At 53.9% G+C, this 15,156-nt stretch overlaps 1 protein-coding gene across 8 annotated transcripts; it reads right to left on the bottom strand.

Moving 5' to 3' along the window:
* On the bottom strand, nucleotides 825–14,261 carry CD300LG (CD300 molecule like family member g). Of its 8 annotated transcripts, XM_021066915.1 has the most exons (8): nucleotides 13,720–13,796; nucleotides 13,289–13,602; nucleotides 11,981–12,307; nucleotides 11,211–11,439; nucleotides 10,235–10,347; nucleotides 8,202–8,254; nucleotides 3,486–3,587; nucleotides 825–2,983 (listed from the first exon to the last, which is right to left on the bottom strand). In XM_021066915.1, the coding sequence occupies exons 2-8, from the start codon at nucleotides 13,311–13,313 to the stop codon at nucleotides 2,870–2,872; spliced, it is 963 nt and encodes a 320-aa protein (XP_020922574.1). In that variant the 5' UTR covers nucleotides 13,314–13,602; nucleotides 13,720–13,796; the 3' UTR covers nucleotides 825–2,869. The 8 variants fall into 8 exon arrangements, with proteins under 8 accessions (XP_020922574.1, XP_020922566.1, XP_020922567.1 ...); XM_021066907.1 differs by lacking the exon at nucleotides 13,289–13,602 and having other exon boundaries at nucleotides 11,211–11,664; nucleotides 13,720–14,261; XM_021066908.1 differs by lacking the exon at nucleotides 13,289–13,602 and having other exon boundaries at nucleotides 13,720–14,198.

Here is a 15,156-nt window from a genome sequence, read left to right on the forward strand (position 1 = left end):
TTCCTTCTTAATTCATAGACATTTGCAAGTTTAAGAAGTATGAAACTAGAAGATAGAGCTGAAGAAATTATGCAGAATGAAGAACAGAGGTAAGGGGAAGGGAAATATGAAAAAGAGGATAAGATATATGGCCAATATAAAGAGGAGGTCTAAAAAATTTAATCCTGGTCAATGGAAACAGTAAGAAGAATACAGTACAGATAAATATTTGAAGAGAATATTCTAGAGCTGATGATAGGTATGAATCTACACATATAAGAATCTACCCCAGGAGTTTCCATTGTGTCTCAGTGGTAATGAACCCAACTAGTATCCATGAGGATGCTGGTTTGATCCCTGGCTCTGCTCATTGGGTTCGGGATCCAGCATTGCTATGAGCTGTGATGTAGGTCACAGACGTGGCTCAGATTCAGCATTGCTGTGGCTGTGGTATAGGCTGGCAGAAGAAGCTCCAATTCCACCCCTACCCTGGGAACTTCCATATGTCACAGGTGCAGCCATAAAATGCAATGAAAAAAATTTTTTTAAATAATAAAAAAATTTATCCCAAACAAGAAAAATTAAAAGTTCATGACCAGGAGTGAAACCGCAGCACACCAACACAAGCAGAAGAGCAGTCTGAGACAAAAGATCACATCACTCAGTCTGACAGCAGACTTCTCAATAGCAACACTTACAGCCAGAAGACAAAATAACTGTACCCCCAGAATGCTGAGAATGGCTGTCAACCTAGAATTGTATACCCAGCAAAACTTTCAACTCTTAGGAACAAATTAAATCTCTAGTGAGAGAAGTGAGATAAATGGAAGCACACCAGCATGAAATATTATGCAGCTGATAAACATTTAATTTACAAGAGGTTTATAAAAACATTACATAAAAGCATAAATGCTAAAGATAGAGAAATTAAGTAGGAAAAGGAAGATGTATAAGTTGTAGGTACAAAAAAGTCGGAAAAGAACATCAGCAAGTGATGTGGAGACAAAGAGACTGGAAAGAAATACAACAAAATGCAGTAACCATTGTCTCTGGGTAGTGGTGAGACTAGAGGGTATCTGTTTTCTCTTTTTATCCCCCCATCTTTCTAGGTTTTGTATACTGAGCAGCCCCTAGTGTATTTTTCAAAAACAACAGAAAAAGAAAAAAAAAACAAAAAAAAAAACCCCACAGAAGTTCTATTGTTATTCTACCTCTCCCACCCCCGCTCCAGGGGACCAAACTCTGGGTCACCTGCAGGTTCCCCTGAGGGTCCTGCCCTGTCCCCTCCCACCTCCCTTTTAGACACCCACCTCTATCTGCACCCTGTGTTTTCGCACCCCCTCCCCACTGCCACAACCCACAGGCAATCAACCCTTTCTTGACAAGGAAGGAGCCAAGGTTTTCCCCATCCTCCTTCCAAAGCCTGGAATGCGGAGTTTTCTTGTGGCGCAGAGGATTAAGGGTCTGACATTGTCCCTACTGCAGCTCAGGTCACTGCTGTGGCATGGGTTTGATCCCAGGCCTGGGAACTTCCACAGGCCATGGGTGCAGTGAGAAAACAAAAGGAAACACAAAGCCTGGAATGCATGGCTGGTAGGGAGATCAGAAAGGCAACCCATCCTGCTGTAGAGCACAGGGAACCGTATCTGGTCACTTGTGATGGAACATGATGGAAGATAATGTGAGAATATATATATGTGACTTGGTCACTTTGCTGTACAGCAGAAATTGACAGAACATTGTAAATCAACCACAAAAGAAAAAAAAAAAATAAAAATCTTAATTAAAAAAAAAAAAGAAAGACAACCTGCTCCCTGCCAGTCCTGGCTCACCCCTTCCAAAGTGCACTTGACCTGGGCCTGGACTCAGGCCAAGGAAAGGCCCCAGCTGGGTCCCTGTGTCATGGGCAGAGCAGGCCCTACCGGGGGCCCCAGGGAGACGCCACACACCAAACTCTCTAAGCTGGAGAGACCTGGATGCTCGACAGACCCTCTGGTGCTCGAATTCCAGTGTTAGGGTCAGGATCGCCGGGGCACTTGTTAGAAATGCAGAGTCTTGGGCCCAGCCTCAGAGATGATTTTGGTAAGTGGTTTTTTTTTTTTTTTTTCTTTTTTTCTTTTTTAGGGCCTCACCTGTGGCATATGGAAGTTTCCCGGCTAGGGGGCAAACTGCAGCTGCTGGCCTCCACCACAGCCACAGCCACCCCAGATCAAAGCTGTATCTGCGACCTAAGCCACAGCTTGTGGCAAAGCTGGATCCTTAAGGGAGGCCAGGGATCGATCCTCACGGACACTATGTGGGGATCTTAAGCCACGGAGCCACAAGAGGGACTCTGGTTTTAGTAGTTCTCGTGGAGCCCAGCTTCCTGAAGGACTGGGATGCAGGTAGCTCAGAGCCCAGCTTCGAGAGATCAGAATCGGGTCTAATGCAGCAAACTCCCTCCTCCCCACTGGCTTATGTAGAACTTAGCCCTGAGTCTGAGGATGGAAGGAAGGGGGGAGAAAATGGGGGTCTGGGGGCCAGGTGGGGAGGTGGGGACTGTTCCCAAGCACCCCGGCCCGGGGGAGTTCCCATAGCAGATGCAAACTCAGACCAGATTCCCTGAGCCCTGCCTGGCCCCGGGAAGGGTCCAGTGGCTGTGTGCCCTGCCCAGGGCTGTGACCATCTCTGGGCGGTCCCAGCCTCCAGCCGGAACTGTGAGGCCACCCCTCCAGGCTCCAGGGCTAACGGTCTCCCAGGTCAGGCTGGGGACCTGCAGGAGGAGAGTTTGGGGAGGTGGGGGAAAGGCCTGGAGGCTGGCAGGTGAACCGTGAAGCTGTAGCAGAAAGCTTATCGGAATTAGTGCAAATTCAACCCTTCAGATTCACGGTGGGCAGACGACCTTCTTCGGCTACCCTGAGATGAATTCTGAAAGGCCTGGCCCCTCCCCGGACACGGGGAGAGGAGGGCCTGGGGTCACGTCTCCCTCAGGGTCCCGCAAACAGGCTCCGTCTTCCTCTGAAGCCTGTAAAGACAACAGTGAGAGATGAAAAGCAGAGCCCAGCTGGGTCTCCAGTGGCTGCGGGTCCGCCCAGCCTTTCCCCCAAGTTCTGGGCCTCTGCCCATCTAAGGGGCACAGGACTAACCATTTCTCCTCCCCAGAACCCCCAGGCTCTGACCCGTCCCCCCATCCCCCATCCTGGCCTCAGGCCTGGCCCATCCCCCATCCACGGCCTCAGGCCTGGTTCTGGCCACTGATGTGGGAATCCCGCCAGCCCAGAGCTCTTGAAGCGGGCACTTCCCACATGCTCTTCAAGAATTTTCTGGCTGGGGGCTGGGGGGTGGGGGTGGGAGAGGAAGAGGATGCGAGGTCAGAAGCCCTGGCCTCCTGGGTGAAGTGGCCTCGGCTATGGTTATGATGGGATAGGTGGGTGGGTGCCGAGGGCCGGGCCCTCCCCCACTTCCCTGCATTGTCAGAAGGGATCCGGGCTAGGTGGCTCCAGACTCCCAGTGGCCCCTGTCCACACCTGGCTCAGGCACCGGATCTCCGTGTTGGGGCTGGCAGGAGGCCCAGTGGGCCCTGCAGGGTTGATCGCGGTGTACTCCGGGACCCAGCTGCTCTCCAGCGGCTGAAACACAGACCCAGTCAGAGCAGCCTGTTCCTGGCAGCAGGGATGGCCTGCAAGCGGAGTGGGAGGGGGGACATGGGGGGCGGGGCCTATGGAGTCGTAGGTCCAATTTACAAGGCTCACCGTGACCTTGGGCAAGGCATCTCACATCTCTGAGATTGAGTTTCCTCACCTGTAATATGGGCATGGGAATTTTCCTCTTAGGGTCATTACAACGTTTTTTTTCTTTTTAGGGCCACACCCGTGGCATATGGAAGTGCCCAGGTTAGGGGTCCAATCAGAGCCGCAGCTGCCAGCCTACGCCACAGCCACAGCAACGCCAGATCCCAGCTGCATCTGCAACCTACACCATGGCTTGTGGCAATGCTGGATCTTTAAGCCACGGAGCGAGGCCAAGGATCAAACCCACATCCTCATGGATACTAGTTGGGTTCTTAACCCACTGAGCCACAATGGGAACTCCTGTAATAAATATTTGTGATAATGTTTTATCACTCGATAGCTAGGAACTCCTGGAATGATTCATTCGTCTTCCTGATTATTTCTCTCCTTAAAGCAAGAGGAATGCGCAGGCTGCAGGCTCTTTGCAGGAGGTGAGGAGGAGGCAAAGTTGGACACCTCAGAACCTCACCGAATAGCGAGAGCACAGGAAAAATTCTTCAGGAATCACTGGCCTGAGCAGCCCCTCCCTGGTTAGATGCCAGAGCCCAGGGAAGAGGGGCGGGGAGTCCAGCGAGCGTGGCGAAGCCCCTCTCCGGACCCGGCTCAGCGGCTCCCATGGGTCCTCCCTCTCCTTGCCCAGCAGCTGGCCAGGGCAGAGGCGGGAGCTGGCCGAGGCCCCCAGCCTTGTCTCCTAAGGGCGTAGCGGCCCCGAGGCGGGCTGGCCAGCAAGTCACCTGGTCTGAGGGACGCTGAAGCCTAGGAAAGAAGCTCACATTTTCTAGATAACTATGCAGTGTCTCATCTCACTTGTTCCTCACTGCAGTCCTTCCAGATGGGGAAATCGAGGCTCAGAGAGGTGACCTAACTTGCCAGACGTCACACAGCTGGTGAGAACCTGAGCTGCGCCCTGTAGTCATGATTAGTAAGCTTCAGACCCACGATCTTTCCCTGCACGAGGCTGCCACTGTGACAGGGCGTCCCACACACTTTTCTTTTTTTTGCTATTTTAGGACGGTACCCGTGGCATATGGAGGTTCCCAGGCTAGGGGTCTAATAAGAACTGTAGTCGCTGGCTTAACGCCACAGCCACAGCAATGCAGGATCCAAGCCACATCTGCGACCTACACCACAGCTCATGGCAACACCGGCTCCTTAACCCACTGAGTGAGGCCAGGGATCGAACCCATGGCCTCACGGATCCTAGTCGGGTTCGTTAACCGCTGAGCCACCAAGGGAACTCCCCAGACACTTTTCTGCAGTATTCCCTGTCTCCCAACTGGGCCCCTGCTTCCATCAATACCTTAGCTGTGGAGGATGGGGGCTCAGGTGGAGGTTTGAGCCACCTCTGCTGACACCTTCGGTCTTATGGGGACAAGGAAGGAATCAGAACAGAATTCCTGGAGCACAATGTGACTGGGGGTGGGGGGATGAGGGCGTCAAGGAGTGGGGGGAGGGGGAGGGAGCTTTCGCAAATGCTGTCGCTCCCAGCCTCTGTCTGTCCCAGCCCTGCCTGGGGTGAGGATGTGGCAGAGCTGGGGCTGGGCCAGAGGACTCTTGTCATCGGGTCCATTTCCCACCAATCCCTTATTGACAGCTTGGTGATTCGCTCAAAACCCAACCATGGGCGGTCCTGTCGTGGCTCAGCAGGTTAAGAACCCAACATAGTTCCATGAGGATGTGGGCCTGATCCTTGGCCTCCATCAGTGGGTTAAGGAGCCGGCATTGCCTCAAGCTGCAGCGCAGGTCACAGATGCAGCTAGGATCCCGCATTGCTGTGGCTGTGGTACAGGCCAGTAGCTGCAGCTCTGATTGGACCCCTAGCCTGGGACCCTCCATATGCTGCAAGGGTGGCCCTAAAAAGCAAAGGAAATAAAATAGAGTAAAATAAAGTAAATGCAATCATTCTTGTAATACACTCAGCTTATACACAGCACTCCATACATGATACTTCCTTTTTCTACCCACTCCCAGGCTCACAGAGGAAGAGAAGTTGGGTACTTCTATTAATGGGGCTGCAAATAAAATACAGGACATCCGTTAAATTTTAATTTCCTCGTGCCACCCTAAAAACAAAACAAAACCAACCCAGCCACTGCTGACCACTGACCATCAGCAGCTGCGGAAGTGTCACCTGCTTAAGGGTGGCCGAATTTGAGGAACGAACATCATGGGGCAGACACTAAGCCACACATGGTGGGGCCAAGGACCACCACCCTCTGTCCAGGGAGGGTCTCCATCCTTCAGGGGTCCTTCTGCCCACGCCGTGGACGCTGGGCTGCTCCAGCAGGCATGCAGGCATTTTCTGGGTGGTTGAATATACAAGAGCCATATGAGAGCCTCTAGTTCTAGTGGCTCAAAAAACAGGAGCAGGCAGCACGGAGGTGCTCCCTCTTAGCCCAGCCTCGCTTCCAGAGCTGGGCAGGGCATGAGCCTCTGGATGCAGAGGCAGGAGGGGGGCTCTGGCGGTGGCCCTGGCCATCCCTCTGTCCATGTCCATGACCTTTCCCTTGCTCTCTTTGGTCACGACCACCTGGCTGAGCTTCCTGAGGCAACAATAGCTGCTTCCGAAGCCGAAGCCGGGGAGGCCCAGCTCCCCATCCCGCCCCGGCCCCTCCCTAGAGGATCGGGCCTGAGTCTTTTGTCCTGACTGGCGCCAGGAAAGACGGCAGCCCCTCTTCCTTGCTCCAAGGTTTGAGGGAAGCAGAATGGAGGCATCTCAGTAAACAGCTGAGGAAGGAGAGGCCGGGAGGGGGGTTGGGTGAGGCAGGTGAGGCTTCTGCTTCCCTGAGCCGTGACCGTGACCGTGACCCCCTCCGTAGGAGCGCCGGCGTAGGAAGGGAGGTCTCTCCAGGAGTGGGGAAGGGCCCGGCAGCAGGTAGCGTCAAGGCAGCTTCCTCTCTCCAAGAAGGGGGGTACAGAGACCCCCATTCTCTCTGCCCCCTGGTCCCCAGAGTGCCAACCTCGGCCTGAGCGTCAGGACAGCCACGCCACCTTGGTCTCAGAGCCAAGGAAAGCTCAGAGAGAACAGAGGGGTGTTCTGGAAACAGGAGAGTTGGGAGCCGAGAGCTCTGAACCCTGCTCTCTCTCCCTTTCTCTCTCTCTCTCTCTCTTTTTTTTTGTCTTTTTGCTATTTCTTAGGCCGCTCCTGCGGCATATGGAGGTTCCCAGGCTAGGGGTCTAATTGGAGCAGTAGCCACTGGCCTACGCCAGAGCCACAGCAATGCGGGATCCGAGCCGCGACTGCAACCTACACCACAGCTCACAGCAATGCCGGATCGTTAACCCACTGAGCAAGGGCAGGGACCGAACCCGCAACCTCATGGTTCCTAGTCAGATTCGTTAACCACTGCGCCACGATGGGAACTCCTCTCTCTCTTTTTTTTTTTCCAGCCGTACCTGCGGCATATGGAAGTTCCTGAGCAAATTGGAGCTACAGCTGCCGGCCTATACCACAGCCACAGCAACACCAGGTCCAAGCCACATCTGCGACCTATGACACAGCTTGTGAAAACGCTGGATTCTTAACCCACTGATCGAGGCCAGGGATCGCCCACATCCTCATAGACACTATGTCAGATTTTTTTTTTTTTTTTTTTTTTTTTTTTTGCCTTTTCTAGGGCTGCACCTGCGGCACATGGAGGTTCCCAGGCTAGAAGTCTAATTAGAGCTGTAGCTGCCAGCCTACACCACAGCCACAGCAATGCGGGATCCGAGCTGCTTCTGTGATCTACACTACAGCTCATGGCAACGCCGGATCCTTAACCCACTCAGCGAGGCCAGGGATCGAACCCGCAACCTTATGGTTCCTAGTCGGATTCGTTAACCACTACGCCACGACGGGAACTCCCCTTTTTCTTTTTTCAGATTTTTAACCGGGAGAGCCACAATCGGAACTCCTGAATCCTGCTCTCTTATTTGGGCCACCGCCTGCTGTGTGAACTTGGGCAAGACTTTTCCCCTCTCTGGGCCTCATTCTCTCTTCTGCAAATAGCTGCGGTTGTCATACTCCGAAGTGCTGTTGGAATTCCTGGTGGCAGTGTTTAAACTTCGATTTCCTGCCCCCAATCCCTGGAGGTTTGGTTTGGCACTCCTGTCAAGGAAAGTGTATTTCTAAGAGGCCGCCACCCCGAGGTGTCCTGGAAGTGGGTTTGCACCAACTTAGAGAAAGGCTTGTCGAGATGACCTCAAAGGCCCCCTGGAGATCCAGCTCGGATGTTCTCTGATACTGATGGGGGGATGGGAAGAGGGCCCTGGGCCTGGAGCAGAGCCCTGTTGGCACCGGTGGGAAGTCAGGGTGAGGACGGCAGCCTGAAGGGCTGGTCTCGGGCTCACACGGATTCCCCGGATATTCGAAGCACGGAAGCCCAGGCAGGGAGCGCAAGAGCCAGGGCCTGGAGAGTCCTGACTTCCAGCCCCACGGGGGTCTGACCTTGGGTCCGCCTCCTTCCTTACCGAGTGGGAGAGCTGGAGCTTCTCCTTCCTCTCTGTCTCTGCGGTCAGTTGAGCTGAAAGAGACCAGAGGGAGCACCTTGAAGCCAGGAGTCACCAGGAGATGCAGCTGCCGCCACGGGGGTGGACAGGCCCCCTTGCATCGACCTTCCTGGAGGAAGCTGGCAGGCAGATTGGGCAGAGACCTGGCAATGACCTGGACTTTTGAGCTTAGTACATGGAAATCCCCTCAGTGGGCCAGAAACTGTCAATGGAAGGGGTTGTGTGCGCCTGGGTTGTTGCTTCTTAAATCTTACCCTGCACACAGGACCCTGGGAAATTCTATTACAATGCAGATTCTAATTCAGTAGCTTGAGGTTAGGGCCTGAGAGTATGCATTTCTTTCTTTCTTTCTGTCTGTCTGTCTTTCTGTCTGTCTGTCTGTCTTTCTTTCAGGGCTGCACCTGTGGCACATGGAAGTTCCCAGGCTAGGAGCTGAATCGGAGCTACATCCACTGGCCTACGCCACAGCCACAGTAACTCCAGATCCAATCCGCGTCTGCAACCTATACCATAGCTCATGGCAACGCCGGATCCTTAACCCACTGAGTGAGGCCAGGGATTGAACCAGCATCCTTGTGGAAACTAGCCGGGTTCATAACCTGCTAAGCCACAATGGGAAGTCTGAGAGTCTGCATTCCTCACAGGCTAGTAGGGATGTCACTGCTGATATCTAGGGACCACAACTTGAGAGGCAAGGTGCTAGGAGGCTCTGAGGTTGTGACCAGGAATGTTCCCATCCCGTGTGCTCCTCCCGATTCCTCTGAGGGGACCTAGGGACACAGACAAAGCTGACATTTCTTCCTAGGGGCCACACAGTGGAGAGCTAAGAGACAGGCTCAGGATCCACCCCCATGGCCACAACACAGGGACGCCAATTTGTAAAGCTGACTTCCCAGCTCTACTGCTTCCCAGCCGTACAACATAGGGCAAGTCGCTTAACCACTCTGTGCCTCAGTTTCTTGCCCTGTAAAATGGGGGTACTTGCAGCAAGTAGTTCCTAACTCCATAGTATTAAGAGAATTAAAGGAGATAAAAAAAGCAACATAAGCCACACCACGGTGCCTGGCACAAGGCAGCTCCATTAGCGTCATCTCAGTTAAACCCTCTTAATCTGTGCCATTCACCATGGGCACTACACGCGGCCACTGAGCACTGGACACGTGACTACTCTCAGTTACACTGAGATTCCTTTTTTTTTTTTTTTTTGTCTTTTGTCTTTTGTCTTTTTAGGGCCGCACCTGCAGCATATGGAGGTTCCTAGGCTAGGGGTCGAATCAGATCCATCACCACAGACATAGCAATGCTGGATCTGAGCTGAATCTATACCAGATCCTTAACCCACTGAGTGAGGCCAGGGATCGAACCCACATCCTCCTCACGGATACTAGTTGGGCTTGTTACCCCGGAGCCACAGCGGGAACTCCAGTATCCTAGGGAATTTTAAATCACACATGTGGCTTGTATTCTATTTCTGCTGGACATATAGCTGAGGAAGCCGAGGCTCTGGAAGTTAGGTGACTTGCCCAAGGTCACACAGCTAAAAACTGGCAAAGCTGGGATTTGAAGCCAAGCCTCCAAAGGGGCCGAGCACGTCTACAGACCCAGCAGCAGGTGCTGGGCCACCATGTACATCCTGCTCAAGTTCAAGTGCTCGGCCCAGCACGACCCCTCCTGCCTCCCCCAGAGTCTGTCATACAAGGAACCTGCGGAGATGGCTTCACTGGGATGGATAGAGAGAGAAGAGGCTGATGAGCTTGGACAGAATAACCAGAGCAAGCGAGCGCACGCATCCCCTTGCTCCCCCATTGAACTGCCTGTGCCTAACGCGGACCGCCCTGTGGGTCCCTCATAAGGGAGGGGCGGGGTTCTTGACGCCCATTTCTCAGATGCACACACCAAGGCCCATGAGGTCTCTCCGGGGTGGTGGGGGACTGTGGGTCTCAGGGAGGCTCCCTGGCTGAGAGCTTCTCACCCTCTCCCGTCCACACGCTCACCTTCCTTCCTCCGCTGCAGCACCCAGCTGCCGAGGGCGGCCAGGCCTGTGGCCAGCAGAAGGGCCAGCAGCACCAGGACGGGGGCCAAGATGCGGGTCATGGGGATGGATGTCCTGTGGGTGACATGGAAGGAGCCCCCGAGGCTGTCAGTAGATGTTGGTGGCACACTGGGCATCCTTATTCTAAATCCCAGCCTCTCCCAGGGAGGTCGGAGGGCACTGGGGACCACAACATCCGATTGGTCTCAATGGAGGGGACATTAGTCCCATCTCCAGCCTCAGGAGATGCTTTCAGCTGGTTCTGACCCTGTGAGCGGCTACCTGGCCGTCGGTAGTTTATACATAACCCCCTCCCCCACCAAGAGCCGGTCCCCCAGGCTGGGACTCCAGTTGGGTAAGAAAAAGTCACATTGTTTGCTTCCACGTTTTCTGTACTTTCTTGGCCACACCCGCAGCATGCAGAAGCTCCCAGGCAAGGGACTGAAACTGACTCAGGTCACAGCAGTGACAAGGCTGGTTTCCTTTTTGGGGGGGCCTCACTCTCAGATGGGAGTTCTCAGGCACGGCAGTGATAAGGCTGGGTCCTTAACCCACTGAGCCACCAGGGAACTCCTGGTTTCACATTTTCATGCTTGGCATAAGGCCCAGGGCAAAGTGGACAAGCAAAAACTGCTGAACTGGGGTGGCTACCCCTGAAGCCGGGCCGGAAGTGAGCTGAGAGACTGGGGCCACGGCCTGCACCTCGGTGGCTCTGCATGTCCAAGGCAACAGGGCTACTGGCCCGTGTAGCACAGGCGGTTCACTGCTCAAGGGCCCCTATAGGCAGGGGCTAGGGTGGGGGCTGAATCTGCCCTCTGTGCAGGGGCTGCGCTCATGACAAGAGGCTGTGTGCGCCCAGAGGAACTGTTTGCTCAGAGGTACCTTATGGTTTAGGGAGGGATGGCCTGAAAGGGGACCTTGGTCCCCTGGGAGCTCACCCAGACTTGGCAGTGCTGCTTCTGCGGACCAAGCTGGTGTCCTTTGCTGAGGTGGAGTCCAGCTGTGTGGTTGGGCGGGAGATCCCTGCAGGAGGAGAGGTTGCTGGGTGAGGAGTGGTCCCTGCGTGTGGAGAGGTTGCTGAGTGAGGAGTGGTCCTTGCGAATGCAGAGGCCCCTGCGTGTGGAGAGGTTGCTGGGTGAGGAGTGGTCCTTGGAAATGCAGAGGCCCCTGCGTGTGGAGAGGTTGCTGGGTGAGGAGTGGTCCTTGCAAATGCAGAGGCCCCTGCGTGTGGAGAGGTTGCTGGGTGAGGAGTGGTCCTTGCAAATGCAGAGGCCCCTGCGTGTGGAGAGGTTGCTGGGTGCTCGGACGGGAAGGTCCCTGCGGACGGAGAGGCCTCAGCCCCTGTCTTCCCCAGCTTGGCGGTGCTGACGGTCAGGTGGAGACCAGGAGAAGCTACAAGTCCAAAAGCAACGCCTCAGCACCTTCCCTGCTCCTGGATTCCCAGCATCCCCGGACCTCTGACACTTGACCCTTGAACCCTAGTCTCCCCAGGACCAATTTCTCAGAACACCCCCTGCTACAGGACCCCCCCCCCGCCCAGGAAGCAAACAGAGGCCACAACGAAGCCGTTTTGAGCAAGCAGGCCACCTGGGCCTGGCTCTCAGCTCCCCCTTTTGCAATGCAGCCTGCTCCCTCTATCGTGGGGAGGTGCACTCCCCCCACCCCCATGACCCTGAACGCACCCCAAGGAATGAGGGACGTTTGTTACCTGGGAAGACGTGCAGAGAGACCGAGAAACTATCATCGAGGCCCAGCCTTTGGATCCCGCAGAAGTATTGCCCCTCGTCCTCCAGGGTGAGGTTCCTCAGGATCACCTTGAACCTGAGCTCCCAGGGGCTGTCGTGGACGGACACCCTGCCTTCCTGGCCATATTCTCCTGAGAAAACAGTCCCTGAGCAGCGGGCGATGAGGTACCCGATCTTCCTGCACCAGTATTTCCTGTGCGTCTTCAGCGCCTCCCCGTAGGTGCACTGCAGGGACACGGTGTCACCTACGAATCCACTGATCTCCTTCGGGCCCACCAGGGTTCCGTAACCTGAAACCACGGCAGGGGGTGAAGGGTGGAATTCCCTGATTCAAGTATCAGGGTCAAGACCAGAAGGCTGGAGTTCCCATCATGGCGCAGTGGTTAACGAATCCGACAAGGAACCATGAGGTTGCGGGTTCGATCCCTGCCCTTGCTCAGTGGGTTAACGATCCAGCGTTGCTGTGAGCTGTGGTGTAGGTCAAAGACATAGCTCGGATCCCGTGTTGCTGTGGCTGTGGCATCGAAGGCCAGTGGCTACAGTTCTGATTAGATCCCTAGCCTGGGAACCTCCATATGCCATGGGAGCAGCCCTAGAAAAAGGCAAAAAGACAAAAAAAAGACACAAAACCAGAAGGCTTTCCTCAATCACCCCCTTGTGAGGGCAGCCCTGGGAAGAGCTGGTACTCCACTCTACCCCAGAGAGAGCTTGGGACAGGTTTCCCTAAACCTGGTGTATTGAAGGCTGGTGATGGGGAAGCTCTTGATTCAGCCAGCCTGGAGTGTGAATCCCAGCACAGCCACTTAGTAAACTGTGTGACCCTGGGGAAATTGCTTGACCTCTCTGGGCTGCTGAATTTTCTCACCTGTAAATGCTGGTCATGTCTGATTTCATGGAATTAAGATGCTATTATAGGCAAGATCCACTATAATTTTATATAACATTAAGAAACAAACACTGTCAATTGAGCAACTGCATCTCATTTGTTTTTTCTTTTTAGGGCTGCACTCGCGGCATACGGAAACTCCCAGGCTAGGGGGCGAATTGGAGCTACAGCTGCCAGCCTAAACCACAGCTCACTGCCGCGCTGGATTCCCCACCCCACTGAGCCAGGCCAAGGGGTCAAACCTGCATCCTCATGGATCCTAGTCAGTTCATTAACCACTGAGCCACAAAGGGAACTCCCTGCATCCTGTTTTTATGTTGAAGATAAAGGGTTTTTTTTTAAAAAAAGCAGACTTGTGAATCGATGAGACAGAAGAACTTTTTACCTTTCGGGGTAGTTGAACGTGGCATAGCAGAAGTTCAAAAAATTTTTGCTGAGTTTTACGTGGCAACCATATAAAGGGTGTCTTTTGGGCATCCTGGCTTGGCACAGAGTCAAGAAAAGAAGACCCAAAGCGACATAAAGCTGCTTTCACAGCCACTCAGCCACCAAGGGTCTAGACCCCACAGGTCTGGGGGAAGATCTGACTCTGGGTTCCAGAAACAGCAAGTGCAGGCTCCCTCTGAGGACTGAGGGCAAGTAGGGTGGGGTGAAGCCTGGAAGGATCAGGTGGTTGGGTTGGGTCACAGCCTCAAGGCTCTGCTGGGGGTGGGGAGGGGGGAAAGAAAGGAAATGTAGGTTCCGGAGGTTTTGTCCCTGCAGACCCAACGCGCGGGAACGAGTCCCCGCATCCCTCCACCCGCGCCCCCCTCTCACCTGGGAGCACGAGGCAGGCCCACAGCAGGACGAGCGGCCGCATGGTGAGCGCTGGCCGCGCGGGAGCGCACACTGGGAGCTGGGAGCTCCTCTCCACCGCCGCGCTGCGCGGGGCTTCGACTTCCTCCAGAGGGGATGCCGAAGAGGAAGGCAGGGGAGGGGCCGCGCGGGTCACCCCTCTGCGCCCCAGCGCCGGACCGGAAGGCGCCTCTGCCTTTCCCTCCGTGCACTTCTCCCAACCCGTGCCCTTGCAGGGGGTCTTAACCATGCCCCTGGCCACGCACCCCGGAGGGTCTGTGCGCACCATTCGGGGAGTCCATGAATCTCGGTGGGAAACATCTTGACTTTCACTAACCTTTAAGTGATATTTATCTTTTCCTTATGAGTGTCGTGTTCGCAGCGCTGTGACTTTGTCACCAATGAACATCACACATTAGCACTTTAAGTTGTCACCAATCGCTTGAAATACTGCTGTGCACGCACCTCACTACTTGGAAAATTGTGTGCTATTAGATTTGCCTCTACGGTTTTACGCAGTTACAAATTACATAATTATTACACAGCCATTAATATTTTGGTAACCACTTCAATATTATTATTGGTCTTTTAAGCATATGTATTTCATGTTATATGTTTAAAAGATCATTACGCTAACACGTGATCCGTAGGCTTCACCAGACTGCCAAACGGTCAAAGGTACATAGGTCCCTCCTTCCCACGGCCTCCCTGGGGGCGCAGTACCGCCCTCGGCCACGCGGCGGCAGTGCAAGCGGGGGTGAAGGAAGCTGAGCGGGGTACCTGCAGCCCCCTGCAGGCCCCGCGAAAAGGCGGCTCTCCCCAGGAGCGCTGAGCTGTCCGGGAGTTTAAAAAAGTGAATTAGAGGTTTTTTGTCACAGAATTGAATCCTTAGGGGTAAGAGAAAAAAACAAAAACAAAAACAAAAAGACCCACGCACTCTAGAAGGGGTCCTGACATATAGTTTTCCAAAATAGCTCTGTGGGGTCTTTTTCCTTATTGCAAAGGTTATACAAGTTGTAAGCAAAATTTTACACAGTGCAGAAATGCTTAAAAAAAAAAAAAGGAATTCTCTGGTGGCTCAGTGGGTTGGGATCAGGTGTTGTCACTGCTATAGCTTGGCTTTGACCCCTGAGTAGGGAACTTCCGCATGCTGTGCACCAGGGGGAAAAAAAAAAGAATGGGAACGTCTCCTGTTATTCTCCTTCTTTCTTAGAAAACCACTGTTAATATTTTGACATATATACCTCCACATAAACAGGTGGAATTTTTACCCACTTGCCGGGCTGGTATTTGAGGCATTAACTCAGTGCTTCTGGGAGGGGAGCCTGTGTGTGTGATTCTGATGATGTGGAAGATTTTTTTTCTTTTGGCTGCGCCCATGGCATGTGGAAGTTCCCCAGCCAGGGATCGAATCCGTGC

The sequence above is a fragment of the Sus scrofa genome, chromosome 12, assembly GCF_000003025.6.
Source record: "Sus scrofa isolate TJ Tabasco breed Duroc chromosome 12, Sscrofa11.1, whole genome shotgun sequence".
NCBI classification, from domain to species: domain Eukaryota; kingdom Metazoa; phylum Chordata; class Mammalia; order Artiodactyla; family Suidae; genus Sus; species Sus scrofa.